The sequence below is a fragment of the Somniosus microcephalus genome, chromosome 10, assembly GCF_052327205.1.
Source record: "Somniosus microcephalus isolate GS21.2 chromosome 10, FLI_Smic_1.0, whole genome shotgun sequence".
Classification (NCBI taxonomy): Eukaryota; Metazoa; Chordata; class Chondrichthyes; order Squaliformes; family Somniosidae; genus Somniosus; species Somniosus microcephalus.
Window position 1 is genome coordinate 168,575,531 of NC_140996.1, and position 18,723 is coordinate 168,594,253.

General features: G+C 42.5%; 1 protein-coding gene across 3 annotated transcripts in view; it reads right to left on the reverse strand.

Annotated features, from left to right (window-relative positions):
• Positions 1-484: 484 nt before the first annotated feature.
• The window catches only part of LOC147111841 (rho GTPase-activating protein 20-like), a 195,670-nt gene continuing 177,431 nt past the window's right edge, over positions 485-18,723 (reverse strand). For all 3 annotated transcript variants that reach the window (XM_085999125.1, XM_085999123.1, XM_085999124.1), the window contains 2 exons: positions 13,297-13,414; positions 485-6,141 (listed from right to left, as the gene is read on the reverse strand). In XM_085999125.1, the coding sequence (XP_085855251.1) occupies positions 4,283-6,141; positions 13,297-13,414 (1,977 nt within the window). In that variant the 3' untranslated portion in view covers positions 485-4,282. The remainder of the gene's footprint in view (positions 6,142-13,296; positions 13,415-18,723) is intronic.

Here is an 18,723-nt window from a genome sequence, read left to right on the forward strand (position 1 = left end):
CCCATAGACTCTAACTAATAAGTAATTTATTAACTGCCTCAGCAATCATAAAATATCTCGTCGGTCCCTGCCACAAACTCTGGCCCCTAGCCACCAACTCCATCCTTCTCCCTGATCACTGTCTGAGGCTGAACCAGACCATTCTGAACCTTGGTGCCCTATTTGACCCTGAGATCAGCTTCCGACCATATATCCGCTCCATCACCAAGACAACCTACTTCCATCTCCACCGGAAGTGGGCGGGTTTGTGGTGGGTTTCAGATTTTTTGAATTTTAACCTCTGACCCAACCCCAACCCACCCGTTTTTGGCAGTTGAGGTTCAGCCCTTTGTCCTTGGTCTGCAAAATGACAGAAATAATAAAAACTGAAAAGTGAATAAAATAATTAGCAAGAACTCTACAGCTCTAATGCCGCTAAAGTGGGACAATCATTAATTATATTAATACAATTTCCTTGAAAAGTTGAAAACATAAACGCAAAATTTTGTCAGAAAGTTCAGACTCACTTTATTATTTAAATAAAATCACATACATACACTTAAGGAAGAATATATTTGCCACTAAACATTTCAACTAAGGGAAAAGTGCCTTTTCTATTTACTGGTTTCTATAGCTATTGAATACATACAGTATAGTAATGACATGAAGGCACATTATTCCTAGTTTTGTTGCTTTTAATGCAATAATAAAAGCAAACAGTGTTGTGTGACATCACATTTATTAATTAGCCACCAAACAATTTAATAAGAGTAAACGGAGGTGACTTTGTTTCAAAAATCCACAAATATACATTGATCCATTTAAAACCACACCATCAAAATCTCAATGTTATATTCTTTAAAAATTACTTGCAGTTTTGTAAGCTGGCTGTGAATTATTTTAAGGTTTACTAAAACGCAACGATATCACACAAAACACCACTGGAACACTACCAAATGCAACAACTATAGATCTGGCGGCAGTTAAAGGCATTCGTCTGGCAGATTTTTGTTTTTGACAAAGCCTTTTTATCTGCTGAAAGTGATGTATATAAACTAAAATGGAGTTTTGTCCAGTCACACTATGTATTGTTGACACCACAATCAAACGGAACAGAGGTAGAACTCACTGCAGGTGAATGTCACAATGACGTGACTTGGGAGAACAGCTCTTACAGAATATAATGATGGGCAGTGATTATAATACATCTGTCAAGAAATGTATTTTTTGGGGGGTCGAGACGGCTGGCAATCCTCAGCAGCATGAGGCCCAGGCGATTTTAACTCCCATCGGTCTCTGTCCGAACCCAGTGAAATGGCAGCTGGTCAGTGGGCAGGATTGGGACATTGGGTAGCAGGAAGCCGCTACCGAGGATCCAAAGTTCGGGAGGAGGTTCAGGAGGGCCTTATGTCTGGGGAGGGGGGTAAGCCCAAAGCAGGGAAGACCTAAACTTCCCTTGTGGAAAGACCCTGCCAGCTTCCGGCAGATGTCCCTCTCACCTGCTCAGCATAACAGGTTAAGATCAGAACCCCCAGAAGACAGCAGGATTGGTGCGGATAAGTCGGAGGGGCTATTTTAATTGCCCACCCACTCATGTCAGTTCTTCTTTAAGCTTTGGAGCTGCCAATACATTTTCTGGCACTGAACTGCGGAATGATTTCAGGACAACATCATGTATATCTCTATTCAAGTACTAAACTAAAATAAGAGCTGCCAATTGTACCATCTGCTGGGTAACACATTAATCAGTGATCAGTGGAATGAATTGGATTCGTTAACTTTATCTAATCAAAGAATACTTTACTTGTTATCTAATAATCCTTGTTGGACAATAAAAGAAAATAATCATATTATATACTAAATATAAAAATATTGGTATTCTTAAGAGTAGAAACATAATAAGACCGACTGAGAATAACTGGATTTTGTTCATGGAATGTTCGACTCACGCGCTACTTCCCTTTTTCAGTAGCATAAATGAGTAAAAGCTCCTCTCCCGATCAGCTGCCACTTTGTTCATTTTGTGAGGTGTGAGTTGTACCTTAGTTTTTCTTTTTTTTGATGTTTTTCTCTTCCCCGCCTGCCTTCCTCTCCTGAAGGCACCAATTGGTGTTTTGTACAGTTCCACAAGCATTGGTCGTCCCCCAGTACTTTCCCCAATTGCCATTATTCATGTGTGAGTCTTGACAGTGATTTCAGGCAGGCTATTTGACCGTAGAGAGCACCACAGCTAGTTCTCGATGTGGAAAAGGAATAGGTTGATTTACCCCCTTTATAGCCCAGGGACACTGAAGCCAGTAGTAGCACCCACCCTAATACCCCAACTGAGATCAACAATAACTTGTATTTATATAGCGCCTTTAACATAGTAAAACGACCCAGGAGTATTAAAAGACAAAAAATGAGTTAACTCAGCACAGAGTCAGGGGTTATGGAGTACATTTTCAGGGTCTCCACTCCAGGTATGGAATCTCATTCAATGAAAGCACAAATCAGAGAAGTGAACACGGAGATCAGGTCAATTGACTGGAAAGTCAGGAGTGCCACGAATTCAGCGCACTAACTCCTGTCTGTAATCCTGTCGAGTGAGACTCAACGTCAGGAAAGGAGCTTTTTAAACTGAAAGTTATCATCTTCAATTTACAGTAAAGCTATCACTAACTTAAACTACAGGAGCAAACAATTAAACAATAATTTCACTGTTAAGGTAATGTTCAGTCCATTCTACACAGATAACATAATTAGCAGCTCTCACATTTATGTACTTAAGTCTATTATGGTTAGTAGGTTTTCTTAAAAGAAATAAATATTAATTTTTATGGACCACAAGTTGTGTACTTTGAAGCTACAATATTGAACTTTAAAAAACAAAAAAAACTCATTGTCTACTCTTTGAAATTCTTTTATCGTTTTTCCTACTTAATTCAAAAATATTTACATTGTATTGTAGCAGTTCATTGACTAAGGTCCTCAGCTTCTAAGCCAGTCCCAGGGCACAGGCTCACGGGTGCAGGGACGCTGAATGAGTGGGACAGATGCGCAGAGAAGTTGAACAGATACAACTGTGTACATCCAACAGGATAATGGAAATCTCTGTGAAAAGAAACAGTGCAATCACACATTGGCTTCTTGTTACAAAAAGTGCTTCAATAAAAGAGGGAAAAGAGAAAGTAGAAAGTGCTCAAAATCTGTAATAAATAGTCAGATACAAAGCAAAATTTCAGTCAGGAGGTTTCAGGTAAAATAAAAATGTGAATCTGTCATCCAGGTAACCTCATTGTACAACATGCTGGGATATGCTAAGAAGTGAAATCATTATGATATCACCATGAATTCAAACTTTGATATAAATGAGGGACTAACACTGCAAACATGAAGAATATAACACAAACCAGATTGATGCTTTATTGCATTCATTTTTTCAGATTATGCTCTTTTTCCATATAACTAAATGGAAATAGATATAATTGTTGTACACTTATGCAGTATATATATGTTTGGTTAAATATAGATGATTTGTACTTTTTATTTTTTATTTATTATCTGTCTCTAAGCTCTCTCCTTATCAGACACCGCTCCAATGGGTCAGACAGGAGGCAACCAGCTCCCGGACTCTTAAAATGAGGTCAGAAGTTGCATGACAGGGTACAGTGGTGAATTGTCATCCGATTTCCTCTCTTACCTGTAAGGGGAACCACCTGAGCTAGTCCCACAGCACTTTCTCTAATGCTACAGCTAAGATTGCAAGCTTACCAATTATGTGAAACTGTAAGGTGGAAACTCATGCCCAATTAGTCGACGCCTGATGCATTGGAATATTAATGTATTTACATTGCTACACCTCTATTTATTAATTTTGCTGTACCCAAGGTGATGGATGTTATTTGACTGGGTGTGGGAACCAATGTTGATAATTCACTTATACTCACTCTAACATCATCATACAGTTTCAGGGCAGAGCAGATGTGTCAAACAGTTCTTTGCATATCCCCGCATAGCAGCCTTTATTTTTAGAATATAATCGTTATTTTTAAACAACTTAAATTTTTGGAATCAAAAGTAAATAGATTTTTGTTTTGCAGAGGACAAGCAGATTACTTCATACAAGACCTGCAAATATCATAAAGCATACATGTAAAAAAAAATCAAATTTGACATTGTCAAAAATGTATGTACAGCTATTTAGATTAAGTGTTAAGAGCTATGTTGTAATAATGTTACAAGGCAGCTTGAATTGAACCAGAGTTAACATATCTTCAAATAGGTTTTTTAAAAAATGATATGACACTTCACAAACAGGTTTTTACACATAAGACTCCTCTGAGAAGAACACTCTTTCAAAGTCTTCAAATTTTGGATCGCTGCAGCACTTCTTCTGCCATTCCTTCTTGCTCTTGACCATTGCGTCAGCCACTTCTTGTGTTTTTATCAAACAGTTCTCAGCATCTATCTGAAAAAAATAATTCTTAACTGCTTTAGCTGCACTATGAGAAAGAGCAACAGAACGCCTACTACTCAGCTCCTGCTCAGCGGTGTGTGGTCCACTCGTCGATGAGAACAGTTTCTTCTCCTGGAACATCCCGCCCCTTTTTTCAGACGGATCTGCATTAGTGGCCCTCTCACAGATGTCCCCATGGCTCTGAGAGTCCCGGTGAGTAGGAGTTACCAATTCAGAAGAGCGTCGATCAGCTGCTCTTTGGGCAAACTTTTCTCCCAGCGTGAATGAGCGCGACTGTTGACGTGGTGTCGACTGAAGACATAATGACGAATTCTGCCCATAAAAGACAGTCTGAGGAATATGATTAAGTTCACTCTGTCCTGGAGAAGTCTCATTAGCTGTACTCAGCAAAGGAGATCTGCAAGCAATGGAGCTGTCTGTGAGTTCCTGTGAATTACAATGTCCCTGCTGGAGTAAAAGCTTCAAAGATTGGCCCATCAATCCTTTTTCCTTTGCAGCTGTATTATACAGTGGTGACCTGACTGCCTCCTGATAGGAAGGTGGTTTAGCAGATTGGCTTCTGTCCACAATTTGAGCGATACCTTCTGTTGCCACTGCAGAAACAGTTAACTTGCCATAGGACATTTCTTTATCTTCCTCAAAGAGCAGACCACTTTTGCCTTCAAGCTTATTTCCTTTCTCCTTTTTTCTAAGTGTCCAGCTTCCACTTTTCTTCAGCCAACTATTGGGGTGCAATGTGACCGGGCTCTTCTCAGTGATGCATTTCGAGCTTTCCTCTGTCACACTAGTAGTTCTCTTGTGTTGTTCTAGTGCAGTGGAGGAGGAAGCAATAGCTGTGCCTGAACCCTGTCCAGGGGACAGGAGGCTAGAAAAATGTTTAAAGATACTGGGGCTAGCTAGCATAGCTGGTTGGCCTTTCTGAGCCTGCATGGCTGAACAGGACGGTGAGAAGGTGTCACTTGGGGTGAACACATAGTATTCTGCGTTGTGTGAGAAAGCACTATCAAATGAACTCATCGAGGAGCCAGAGGGCGAAGTGCCAGGCGAAGACAAACTGGAGCTGCTAGTTGTCGAGGAGATATTAAGTTTGAGGGGTTGAGGTGGCGGAAGTCGGCTACTGCTCTGTGACCCCTTCAGTGCAACTTTATGACTGCCATTGCTGGACTTGTCCAGATCAATGCCCATGTTTAGACTGCGGTTTATGAGTTTCTGGCCCTCAAGCTGTAGCATTTGCAGTTGCGCAAGGTAGTTCTCACCTGACTGAGTCATGACAGCATCACAACTAGTTTTACGAATCACAGTCTCATGATTCTGGCAGAGTTGAGCAAACTGTGAAGCAGGAGCAAGTAAATTGGGCTCTGAACACCGTCTGTGCCTTTTGGGGACTATGAGCCTCTCGCAAGTGGAGTAACCAGAACTGTTGGAGCCCAGGAGGTCATTTTTAGAAAACTGACAGCTCACACTTTTATTCTGGGAAGCTGAAGGAATTTGCCAGGGTTTCATTTTTAATGGAACCTTTCCATGAATTCCTTCATCCTCAGGTTGGTCAAGATCACAGTCGCTCCAGGTCAGAACAGAGTCCCTGCTTCTATTGTCTTGGCTTCTCTTTGCCATTAGGTTAGACGATGGAGAATCAGTGTCATCGTTTAGCTCATTTTCCAGACTATCATAAGATGAGTCATGCATTTGAAATGAAGAGAGATCTGCAAGAGGAAGTAGAAAACATAAACTTTTTGTCTCACCATGTTGTAACATAAGGTCTGTTAAGAACAGGAAAAGACCATTTGGCCCAAAAAGGCCATCCTTTTTTTTAATAGATCAGTCCACCGTTCAATTTTCTCATCATATCTCTCAATTCTTTCTAGCTTGGGAGATGCATTTAATACTTCTTGAGTTAAAAAGCTGCAGGAGTTAAAAAGCTGCACAAGAGGGGATAAAGAACCAGCGGGAGTTCAGCTCTGTGACACTCCCCAACCGCATTTGGATCAAAATAAAAGGTGACATCACAGGGAAAAGGGTAAGTGATTGGTTGGTGAGTATTTTGTTCACTTCTCTTATCTTTTAAAGCCCAGGAAATTTATTATTAATTGTAAGGTTTCATTAGTACTAGTTTACTAGCAGCAATAAATCTTATTAGGTGTAGTAGGGTTTATTATTAATTAATAAAAATAAATTAATTAAGACTCAATAAAGATGGCAGGGCAGGTGATGTGTTGCGACTGCAGTATGTGGGAGCTCCTGGATGTCAGTGTGATCCAGGATGAACACGTTTGTGGTAAGTGTCTGCGGCTTGAGGAGCTTCAGCTCAGAGTTGATGAGCTGGAGGCCGAGCTGCAGACACTGCGATGCATCAGGGAGGGGGAAAGTTACCTGGACACTTTATTCCAGGAGGCAGTCACACCCCTTAGGATAGGGTCTTCTGATTTGGTCAGTGGTCAGGGACAGGAGGATGTGAGGCAGGTATGGGGACCCAGGAGGTGGAGGAGCCTCAGCCTTTGCAATTGTCCAACAGCTTTGAGGTTCTTGCGGCCTGTATGGATTAAAGTGGTGGCTGCAGGGTGGATGAGCAAACTGACCATGGCACCGAGGTACAGGAAGCCATTCAAGCGGGGGGAGTTAATAGGAATGTAGTGGTAATTGGGGACAGCATAGTCAGGGGGGTAGATACAGTTCTCTGCGGCCAAGAGCGAGAGTCCAGACGGCTGTGTTGCCTGCCCGGTGCCAGGGTTCGAGACATCTGCTCTGGGCTGGAGAGGAACTTGCAGTGGGAGGGGGAGGAGCCAGTGGTCGTGGTTCATGTAGGTACCAATGACATAGGTAGAACTAGGAAAGAGGTTCTGCTGAGAGAGTATGAGCAGCTAGGGGCTAAATTAAAAAGCAGAACCTCAAGGGTAATAATGTCTGCATTATTACCTGAGCCACGAGCAAATTGGCATAGGGTAAATAAAATTAGAGAGAGGAATGCGTGGCTCAAAGACTGGTGTGGGAGAAATGGGTTTCGATTCCTGGGGCACTGAGGAAAGTGGGATCTGTATCGTTGGGACGGTCTTCACCTGAACCGTGCTGGGACCAGTGTTCTGGTGAGTCATATAACTAGGGCGGTAGAGAGGGCTTTAAACTAAATATTGGAGGCATGGGATCAAATTTGGGAGGATGTGGTAAATCAAAGATTAGAGAAAAGGCAATAGAGAAAGATATTAATATGGGAAATGATAAACAGACCGTGACAGGAAGGGATAGAGAGTACAAATCTAAGAGTAAATCAACAGATAAGGTTAGAGGTTACAAAAATAATAAAAGGACAAAACTAAAGGCTCTGCATCTGAATGCACGTAGCATTCAAAACAAAACAGATGAACTGATAGCGCAAATAGAAATAAATTAAATATCTGATATCCATTACAGAAACATGGCTGCAGGATGACATAGATTGGGACCTGAATATTGAAGGGTACATGACATTTAGGAAGGGCAGGAAGGTGGGAAAAGGTGGAGGGGTGGCTTTGTTAATTAATGATGATATTAGCACAATAGAGAGGGGTGACCTAAGTTCAGGAAACCAGGATGTAGAAGCAGTTTGGGTAGAAATGAGAAATACTAAAGGCAAGAAGTCACTTGTGGGAGGGGTATACAGGCCCCCTAACAGTAACCACATGGTAGAATGGAGGATAAAGGAAGAAATAATGGGAGCTTGTCAGAAGGGTACGGCAATAATCATGGGGGATTTTAATCTGCATATAGACTGGAAAAATCAGATGGGCAAAGGTAGCATAGATGAGTTCATGGAATGTTTTCGGAATAGTTTCTTACAACAGCATGTTCTGGAGCCAACTAGAGAGCAGACTATACTAGACCTGGTATTGTGCAACGAGATAGGATTAATTAATGACCTCATAGTGAAGGCGCCCCTAGGTAGCAGCGATCATAATATGATTGAATTTTACATTCAGTTTGAAAGAGAGAAGAGTGGGTCCAAGACTAGTATTTTAAACTTAAATAAGGGCAATTATGAGGGCATGAAAGCAGAGCTAGCTAAAGTGAACTGGCAAATTAGGTTAAGGGATAGGTCAATAGAGTTGCAGTGGCAGACATTTATCGGGATATTTCAAAATACACAGAATATATACATTCCAACAAGAAAGAAAAATTCCAAGGGGAGGACTCACCATCCGTGGTTAACTAAAAAAGTTAAAGATAGTATTAAACTTAAAGAAAAAGTATATAATTGCGCAAAGATGGGTTGCAGGTCAGAAGATTGGACAGAATATAAAAAACAGCAAAGAATGACTAAAAGATTAATAAGGAGAGAAAAATTAGAGTACGAGAGAAAGCTAGCTAGAAATATAAAAACAGATAGTAAGAGTTTCTATAGATATTTAAAAAAGAAAAGAGTTAACAAAGTGAGTGTTGGTCCTATAAAAAGTGAGTCTAGGGAATTAATAATGGAAAATAAGGAGATGGCAGTTGAACTGAACAGGTCTTCACTATAGAGGATACAAGTAACATTCCAGAAATAGCTGTAAATCAGGAAATGGAAGGGAGGGAGGAACTCAAGAAAATTATAATCACCAGGGAAGAGGTACTGAGCAAATTGTTGGAGCTGCGGGCTGACAAGTCCCCTGGTCCTGATGGACTTCATCCTAGGGTCTTAAAAGAAGTGGCTAGTGAGATAGTTGATGCATTGGTTTTAATTTTCCAAAATTCCCTAGATTCGGGGAAGGTTCCATTATATTGGAAAATAGTGAATGTAACTCCTTTATTCAAAAAGGGAGGGAGACAGAAAGCAGGAAACTACAGGCCAGTTAGCTTAACATCTGTCATAGGGAAGATGTTCGAAGCTTCTGAGGCCCAGAAATTCGGGTCTCCGCGGGTGAGTACGCGCTGTGTACTCACCCGTAAGCCCGATGGAAGTGCCGGTTTCGTGCATGCACTGCGCATGCGAGGGAAACCGGCACTTCCGTTCCTCTGAACAAAGGGGTTCAGAGGTTGAACGCGTGCGCAGGGGAGTCTGCGCGTGCGCTTTGAACTTACGTTTTTTTTACAGGTTTTTCCGTGAGGGTAAGTCTTTAGAATTTAGAAATTTAAAAAGCAGGCGTAAGGCCTGCTTTTTACAAGGTAAATGGTCAATTAATTAAAATTAAAACATTTTTTCCACAGGTTTATTATTTTTAAATACTTTAAAGCAAGGTAAGTTTATTTTTAGCCCCGTTAGAATATAAAATTACTTTTTTCAAAAATTTAAATTGTTTAAAATAGTTATTTAATGTAATTTATTGTTTATTTAAAAAATGTGATGTTTCTTTAAAATTTATTTGAAGGTTTACTGCTATTTTGGGGCTGTAGTATTTATAAGTCTTGACAGCTCTTCCTGTCAAGACTTATGAATGGGCTTTTCCCTCCTCCGATTGGCTGCCCATGGCCCACGTGATCCCAGGGGACGCATCGAACTAACTGAGCCCCTGGGACACGCAAGCACTGTGCGCCGGCAGCTGGGCCAGGCCCCGGATCGGAATTCCACGGGGCCCTACAGCTCAACTGCCGGCGCGCAAGGTAAGTGCAGGTCGGGGGCTTGCACTTGCGGGAAGCCCCCGACCCGAATTTCTGGGCCATTATTAAAGACGTTATAGCAGGGCACTTAGAAAAGTTTAAAGTAATCAGACAGAGTCAACATGGTTTTGTGAAAGGGATATCATGTTTAACCAATTTATTGGAGTTCTTTGAGGAAGATACATGTGCTGTGGATAAAGAGGAACCAGTGGATGTACTGTACTTGGATTTCCAGAAGGCATTTGATAAGGTACCACATCAAAGGTTATTGCAGAAAATAAAAGCTCATGGTGTAGGGGATAACATATTGGCATGGATAGACGATTGGCTAGCTAACAGGAAACAGAGAGTAGGCATAAATGGGTCATTTTCTGATTGACAAGATGTAACGAGTGGTGTGCCACAGGGGTCAGTGCTAGGGCCTCAACTTTTTACAATTTATATAAATGACTTGGATGAAGGGACCGAAGGTATGGTTGCTAAAGTTGCTGATGACACAAAGATAGGTAGGAAAGTAAATTGTGAAGAGGACAAAGGGATATAGAGAGTGGGCAAAGAACTGGAAAATGGAGTATAATGTGGGAAAATGTGAAGTTGTCCATTTTGGCAGGAAGAATAAAAAAGAAGCATATTATCTAAATGGTGAGAGATTGCAGAGCTCTGAGATGCAGAGGGATCTGGGGGTCCTAGTGCACGAATTGCAAAAGGTTACTATGCAGGTACAGCAAGTAATTAGGAAAGCTAATACTGTAGAATGTTATCGTTTATTGCGAGGGGAATTAAATACAAAAGTAGGGAGGTTATGCTTCAGTTATACAGGGCATTGGTGAGACCACATCTGGAGTACTGTGTACAGTATTGGTCTCCTTATTTAAAGAAGGATGTAAATGCGCTGGAAGCAGTTCAGAGAAGGTTTACTGACTATTACCTGGAATGGGCGGGTTGTCTTATGAGGAAAGGTTGGACAGGCTAGGCTTGTATCCGCTGGAGTTTAGAAGAGTAAGAGGTGACTTGATTGAAACATATAAGGTCCGGAGGGGTCTTGACAGGGTGGATGTGGAGAGGATGTTTCCTCTTGTGGGAGAATCTAGAACTAGGGGTCACTGTTTAAAAATAAGGGGTCGCCCATTTAAGACAGAGATGAGGAGAAATCTTTTCTCACAGAGGGTCGTGAGTCTTTGGAACTCTCTTCCTCAGAGGGCGGTGGAAGCAAAGGGCTGGATTTTGTCAATGGGGACGTGATGGAGGCAGGACTCCCACTTTTTGGGTTGTAGTCCCGCCTCCATCGACTTGTGGCCAATCCATGCTATTTTCCCTTGATTGACCTTGTTAAGCCCGCCCAGCGGGCTCAGCAGGCCAATTAAGGGACACCTGGTTACTGGTGATGAAAAATCAGCATTTGACAGCTCTGTGTAGCTGTCAAACACTGACAATCTGTCTTCTAACTTGAGTCCTTCTACTCAGACTCAGTTAGGGATCTCTCCCGACCAGAAAGCAGAGGCTGCAGCTTTTGACATTTCAGCGGCCATTCTGCTTTCTGTGCCGGTGAACTGAGGGACTCCCGAGAACTGAAGGAAGGAAGCCTGCAGGAGAAAGTAAAGGTTAGTAAAACTTATTAAAACACTTTACACTTACCTCACACACTTACCTCTGCACACATGCACCCATCACTCACCTGCACAATGGACATCTCGACCCCTCCAACCCCTTCAGACCGACGGTCCACCTCGCTAACTTGGCGTGGTTCAGAGCCGTCAGGAACCCCACACTTCAGGGCTAAAAATAGGGATTAGGCAAAAAACTGCCTGTTAACTACCTGTTAACAGGCAGTTAATTGGCACTAATTCCCTTCCCGCCTCGGGGAGGCGACTCCCAGCACAGGTCGGATACACGCCTCCTGGGACATTGGCATGGGTTCCTGCCCCCCGATTCTGCAATTTTCCCACCACTCCTGCCTCCAAACCCGCCTCCACGGGGCTTGGAAATTTGAGCCAGAGTCTTTGAATATTTTTAAGGCAGAGGTAGATAGATTCTTGGTAAGCAAGGGGGTGAAAAGTTATCGGGGGTAGGCGGGAATGTGGAGTAATCGGATCAGCCATGATCTTATTGAACGGCGGAGCAGGCTCTAAGGGCCGAATGGCCTACTCCTGCTCCTAATTCGTATGTTCGTATGTTCATATGCCATGGGATCTTTTACATCCACCTGAAAGGGCAGCTAGGGCCTCAGTTTAACAACTCATCTGATAGATGGTACCTCTGACAGTGTAGCACCCACTTAGTACTGCACTGGAGTGCCAGCCTAGATTATGTGTTCAATTCTCTGGAGTGGAGCTTAAACCCATGACCTTCTGACTCAAGAGGTAAAGGCGTTATCATTTACCAAGGCTGACACCTGAAATATAAACAAATCTTTAAGAATTCATAATTCTTTCCTGATCTACTCAGTACAAGTTTGCATGTAATATAAATGCCTATAAGTAGGTTTACCTACAGCCAGCACCTAATGCTACCTTATGGAACAAAGGCATAAGTGGCATAAAGATGATCATCATTGCATATACCACAGGCTTTCTATAAGTTTTTGCTTTAGTTACCAGGGTAAGTAGTTCTAGCTCTCCAGGTTACTAAGATGCAGAAGGAAAGAGCAACAAATCACAAGAACAACAACATGAGCGCAGTCAAATTGTGCCAGGATCCTCATTCTCAGTGTTAAAATACTGCTTTAGTGATGAACAACATTTCAAGAGAAAACTGCAAAATGAGCAACTTTCAATCTGTGTATAATTACATTTCTACATGACACCAATAACAACTCTTAATACAGTGATGGGGGCCGCTGCATTTGGCATACATAGCAATGATCCGCTGTGCTTGGTGCATCAGGGCACTATATGGTCCCCCTCTGTGTTTGGTACACCAATGTACTAAAGCGACTCATTAAAAAAATAAGAAATAATTTAAAAGTTATTTTTCAGCTGGTCATCTAGTTAATTTCACGTCAATTACCAGCTTTGGGGGAATTGCTGCAGGTTTGATTGATCCTAGAAATCCTATTAAAACAGTCAAATTCAGATATGCTGCCTATTAGCAATCCCAGCTAACCAGTAAATAAAATAAAAACTTAAAGGTGACCTGTAATACATGTTTGCCAATTCTAACTTTGTGCCATAAGGTAGTTCAGGAAAAAAATCTTTAATATTAATATAGGCTCATGCCAGAGAAAAGAATTCAGTGATTAGTTGTAACCCTTGGTCAAAATGTAATGTAATTTTTTTTTTTTAATTTAGTTGACAGGGTAACAGTTTCTTTACCTGACCCATCATCTGTACTTTCACACTTCCTTGATGATAACACTCTAAAAAGGGTAGTGAAGGCATCTCCAAAGATCCTGCAGCAGTTTTCAATTAGAAATTGCACAAACAAGGCAACCTGCAGAAGGAGAAAGGCCAGAAGTGTGAGTTCATTGTTGTAAAATTCTGTTCCAAGAAGTCATGCTGGCACCACATGCTTCACATTGTCAGCACACAGATGACTGCAGGACGCGGAGTTTGTGCACGGAGTCAAATGTGCAATTGTTCTGCCTTTTCCCGAAGTAGGAAGGTAGTGCAGCAGATGTGGCACGTCCCTTCAAGCCACAATATGAAGCCTGGAGCAGAGAGAAGCCAAATGGTGTTAACCCACACATTCCCCACTAGCAGAACTGTACAAAAACAAGTCGAGAATTCTTGGAAAAAATATTTTAGTTGGCATGCTTCAAAAATATAGATACTTGAAATCCCAAAGCAATTTAGAGCTAACTGCACAAACATTAAACTTGCTTCTCACAGTTTTGCTTCTTCAGAATGTGTGAAAAGCTGAAATAGGGAAGAACTCACATGATATAGATGTTGCTTAGCAATATTCTTCAATCAAATTATTTTCTTCAAATTCAGCTAATGTAAAGGGGAAACTCATTGGGGGTAAAATTCAACTTTGGCAGGAACACAAAATGGGTGCTAGCAGATCAGCCATCTATTATACACCCCGCCCAATTGCTCCAGCAGTACAGAGCCGCTCCAATGCTGTAATGGTGCATTGATTACAATGGAAAGGAAAATCCGGCGGCGGGGTATAATGGGCCAACGATCCCCCACCATCTGTTTTCTTCCCCCGCCAAAGTTGAATTTTACTCCCATTATTTCTTTCCAAAGAAATGTTTTAATTAAAATAATTGATTTAATTAATCTCCTGATAGTGAGGTGATCAGGTGATTGTCATCACTTTTCTTCTGGAGATGCTGAACTTTATTAGTTTGCAATTGCAGGTCCGCCAATGCTTGAGTCACAAATGAACACGATTGGCCCAGTTGTGTATGCTTGGAGAGCCCTACACTATTGGAACAGTTGTGTATGATTGGAGAGCCCGGCACTATTGGAACAGTTGTGTATGATTGGAGAGCCCTACACTATTGGAACAGTTGTGTATGATTGGAGAGCCCTACACTACTGGAACAGTTGTGTATGATTGGAGAGCCCTACACTATTGGAACAGTTGTGTATGATTGGAGAGCCCTACACTACTGGAACAGTTGTGTATGATTGGAGAGCCCGGCACTATTGGAACAGCTGTGTATGATTGGAGAGCCCTACACTACTGGAACAGTTGTGTATGATTGGAGAGCCCTACACTATTGGAACAGTTGTGTATGATTGGAGAGCCCTACACTACTGGAACAGTTGTGTATGATTGGAGAGCCCGGCACTATTGGAACAGCTGTGTATGATTGGAGAGCCCTACACTATTGGAACAGTTGTGTATGATTGGAGAGCCCTACACTATTGGAACAGTTGTGTATGATTGGAGAGCCCTACACTATTGGAACAGTTGTGTATGATTGGAGAGCCCTACACTATTGGAACAGTTGTGTATGATTGGAGAGCCCTACACTATTGGAACAGTTGTGTATGATTGGAGAGCCCTACACTACTGGAACAGTTGTGTATGATTGGAGAGCTCTACACTACTGGAACAGTTGTGTATGATTGGAGAGCCCTACACTACTGGAACAGTTGTGTATGATTGGAGAGCTCTACACTATTGGAACAGTTGTGTATGATTGGAGAGCCCTACACTATTGGACCAGTTGTGTATGATTGGAGAGCTCTACACTACTGGAACAGTTGTGTATGATTGGAGAGCCCTACACTACTGGAACAGTTGTGTATGATTGGAGAGCCCGACACTATTGGAACAGTTGTGTATGATTGGAGAGCTCTACACTACTGGAACAGTTGTGTATGATTGGAGAGCCCTACACTATTGGAACAGTTGTGTATGATTGGAGAGCCCTACACTATTGGAACAGTTGTGTATGATTGGAGAGCCCTACACTATTGGAACAGTTGTGTATGATTGGAGAGCCCTACACTATTGGAACAGTTGTGTATGATTGGAGAGCCCTACACTACTGGAACAGTTGTGTATGATTGGAGAGCCCTACACTACTGGAACAGTTGTGTATGATTGGAGAGCCCTACACTATTGGAACAGTTGTGTATGATTGGAGAGCCCTACACTATTGGAACAGTTGTGTATGATTGGAGAGCCCTACACTACTGGAACAGTTGTGTATGATTGGAGAGCCCTACACTATTGGAACAGTTGTGTATGATTGGAGAGCCCTACACTATTGGAACAGTTGTGTATGATTGGAGAGCCCTACACTACTGGAACAGTTGTGTATGATTGGAGAGCCCTACACTACTGGAACAGTTGTGTATGATTGGAGAGCCCTACACTATTGGAACAGTTGTGTATGATTGGGGAGCCCTACACTACTGGAACAGTTGTGTATGATTGGAGAGCCCTACACTATTGGAACAGTTGTGTATGCTTGGAGAGCCCTACACTATTGGAACAGTTGTGTATGATTGGAGAGCCCTACACTATTGGAACAGTTGTGTATGATTGGAGAGCCCTACACTATTGGAACAGTTGTGTATGATTGGAGAGCCCTACACTATTGGAACAGTTGTGTACGATTGGGGAGCCCTACACTATTGGAACAGTTGTGTATGATTGGAGAGCCCGACACTATTGGAACAGTTGTGTATGATTGGAGAGCCCGACACTATTGGAACAGTTGTGTATGATTGGAGAGCTCTACACTACTGGAACAGTTGTGTATGATTGGAGAGCCCTACACTATTGGAACAGTTGTGTATGATTGGAGAGCCCTACACTACTGGAACAGTTGTGTATGATTGGAGAGCCCGGCACTATTGGAACAGTTGTGCATGATTGGAGAGCTCTACACTACTGGAACAGTTGGGTATGATTGGAGAGCCCTACACTATTGGAACAGTTGTGTATGATTGGAGAGCCCTACACTACTGGAACAGTTGTGTATGATTGGAGAGCTCTACACTACTGGAACAGTTGTGTATGATTGGAGAGCTCTACACTATTGGAACAGTTGTGTATGATTGGAGAGCCCTACACTATTGGAACAGTTGTGTATGATTGGAGAGCCCTACACTATTGGAACAGCTGTGTATGATTGGAGAGCCCTACACTATTGGAACAGTTGTGTATGATTGGAGAGCCCTACACTATTGGAACAGTTGTGTATGATTGGAGAGCCCTACACTACTGGAACAGTTGTGTATGATTGGAGAGCCCTACACTATTGGAACAGTTGTGTATGATTGGAGAGGCCTACACTATTGGAACAGTTGTGTATGATTGGAGAGCCCTACACTATTGGAACAGTTGTGTATGATTGGAGAGCCCTACACTACTGGAACAGTTGTGTATGATTGGAGAGCCCTACACTATTGGAACAGTTGTGTATGATTGGAGAGCCCTACACTACTGGAACAGTTGTGTATGATTGGAGAGCCCTACACTACTGGAACAGTTGTGTATGATTGGAGAGCCCTACACTATTGGAACAGTTGTGTATGATTGGAGAGCCCTACACTATTGGACCAGTTGTGTATGATTGGAGAGCCCTACACTACTGGAACAGTTGTGTATGATTGGAGAGCCCTACACTACTGGAACAGTTGTGTATGATTGGAGAGCCCTACACTATTGGAACAGTTGTGTATGATTGGAGAGCCCTACACTACTGGAACAGTTGTGTATGATTGGAGAGCCCGGCACTATTGGAACAGCTGTGTATGATTGGAGAGCCCTACACTATTGGAACAGTTGTGTATGATTGGAGAGCCCTACACTATTGGAACAGTTGTGTATGATTGGAGAGCCCTACACTATTGGAACAGTTGTGTATGATTGGAGAGCCCTACACTACTGGAACAGTTGTGTATGATTGGAGAGCCCTACACTATTGGAACAGTTGTGTATGATTGGAGAGCCCTACACTATTGGACCAGTTGTGTATGATTGGAGAGCCCTACACTACTGGAACAGTTGTGTATGATTGGAGAGCCCTACACTATTGGAACAGTTGTGTATGATTGGAGAGCCCTACACTATTGGACCAGTTGTGTATGATTGGAGAGCCCTACACTATTGGACCAGTTGTGTATGATTGGAGAGCCCTACACTACTGGAACAGTTGTGTATGATTGGAGAGCCCTACACTACTGGAACAGTTGTGTATGATTGGAGAGCCCTACACTATTGGAACAGTTGTGTATGATTGGAGAGCCCTACACTACTGGAACAGTTGTGTATGATTGGAGAGCCCGGCACTATTGGAACAGCTGTGTATGATTGGAGAGCCCTACACTATTGGAACAGTTGTGTATGATTGGAGAGCCCTACACTATTGGAACAGTTGTGTATGATTGGAGAGCCCTACACTATTGGAACAGTTGTGTATGATTGGAGAGCCCTACACTACTGGAACAGTTGTGTATGATTGGAGAGCCCTACACTATTGGAACAGTTGTGTATGATTGGAGAGCCCTACACTATTGGACCAGTTGTGTATGATTGGAGAGCCCTACACTACTGGAACAGTTGTGTATGATTGGAGAGCCCTACACTACTGGAACAGTTGTGTATGATTGGAGAGCCCTACACTATTGGAACAGTTGTGTATGATTGGAGAGCCCTACACTATTGGACCAGTTGTGTATGATTGGAGAGCCCTACACTACTGGAACAGTTGTGTATGATTGGAGAGCCCTACACTACTGGAACAGTTGTGTATGATTGGAGAGCCCTACACTATTGGAACAGTTGTGTATGATTGGAGAGCCCTACACTACTGGAACAGTTGTGTATGATTGGAGAGCCCGGCACTATTGGAACAGCTGTGTATGATTGGAGAGCCCTACACTATTGGAACAGTTGTGTATGATTGGAGAGCCCTACACTATTGGAACAGTTGTGTATGATTGGAGAGCCCTACACTATTGGAACAGTTGTGTATGATTGGAGAGCCCTACACTACTGGAACAGTTGTGTATGATTGGAGAGCCCTACACTATTGGAACAGTTGTGTATGATTGGAGAGCCCTACACTATTGGACCAGTTGTGTATGATTGGAGAGCCCTACACTACTGGAACAGTTGTGTATGATTGGAGAGCCCTACACTATTGGAACAGTTGTGTATGATTGGAGAGCCCTACACTATTGGACCAGTTGTGTATGATTGGAGAGCCCTACACTATTGGACCAGTTGTGTATGATTGGAGAGCCCTACACTACTGGAACAGTTGTGTATGATTGGAGAGCCCTACACTACTGGAACAGTTGTGTATGATTGGAGAGCCCTACACT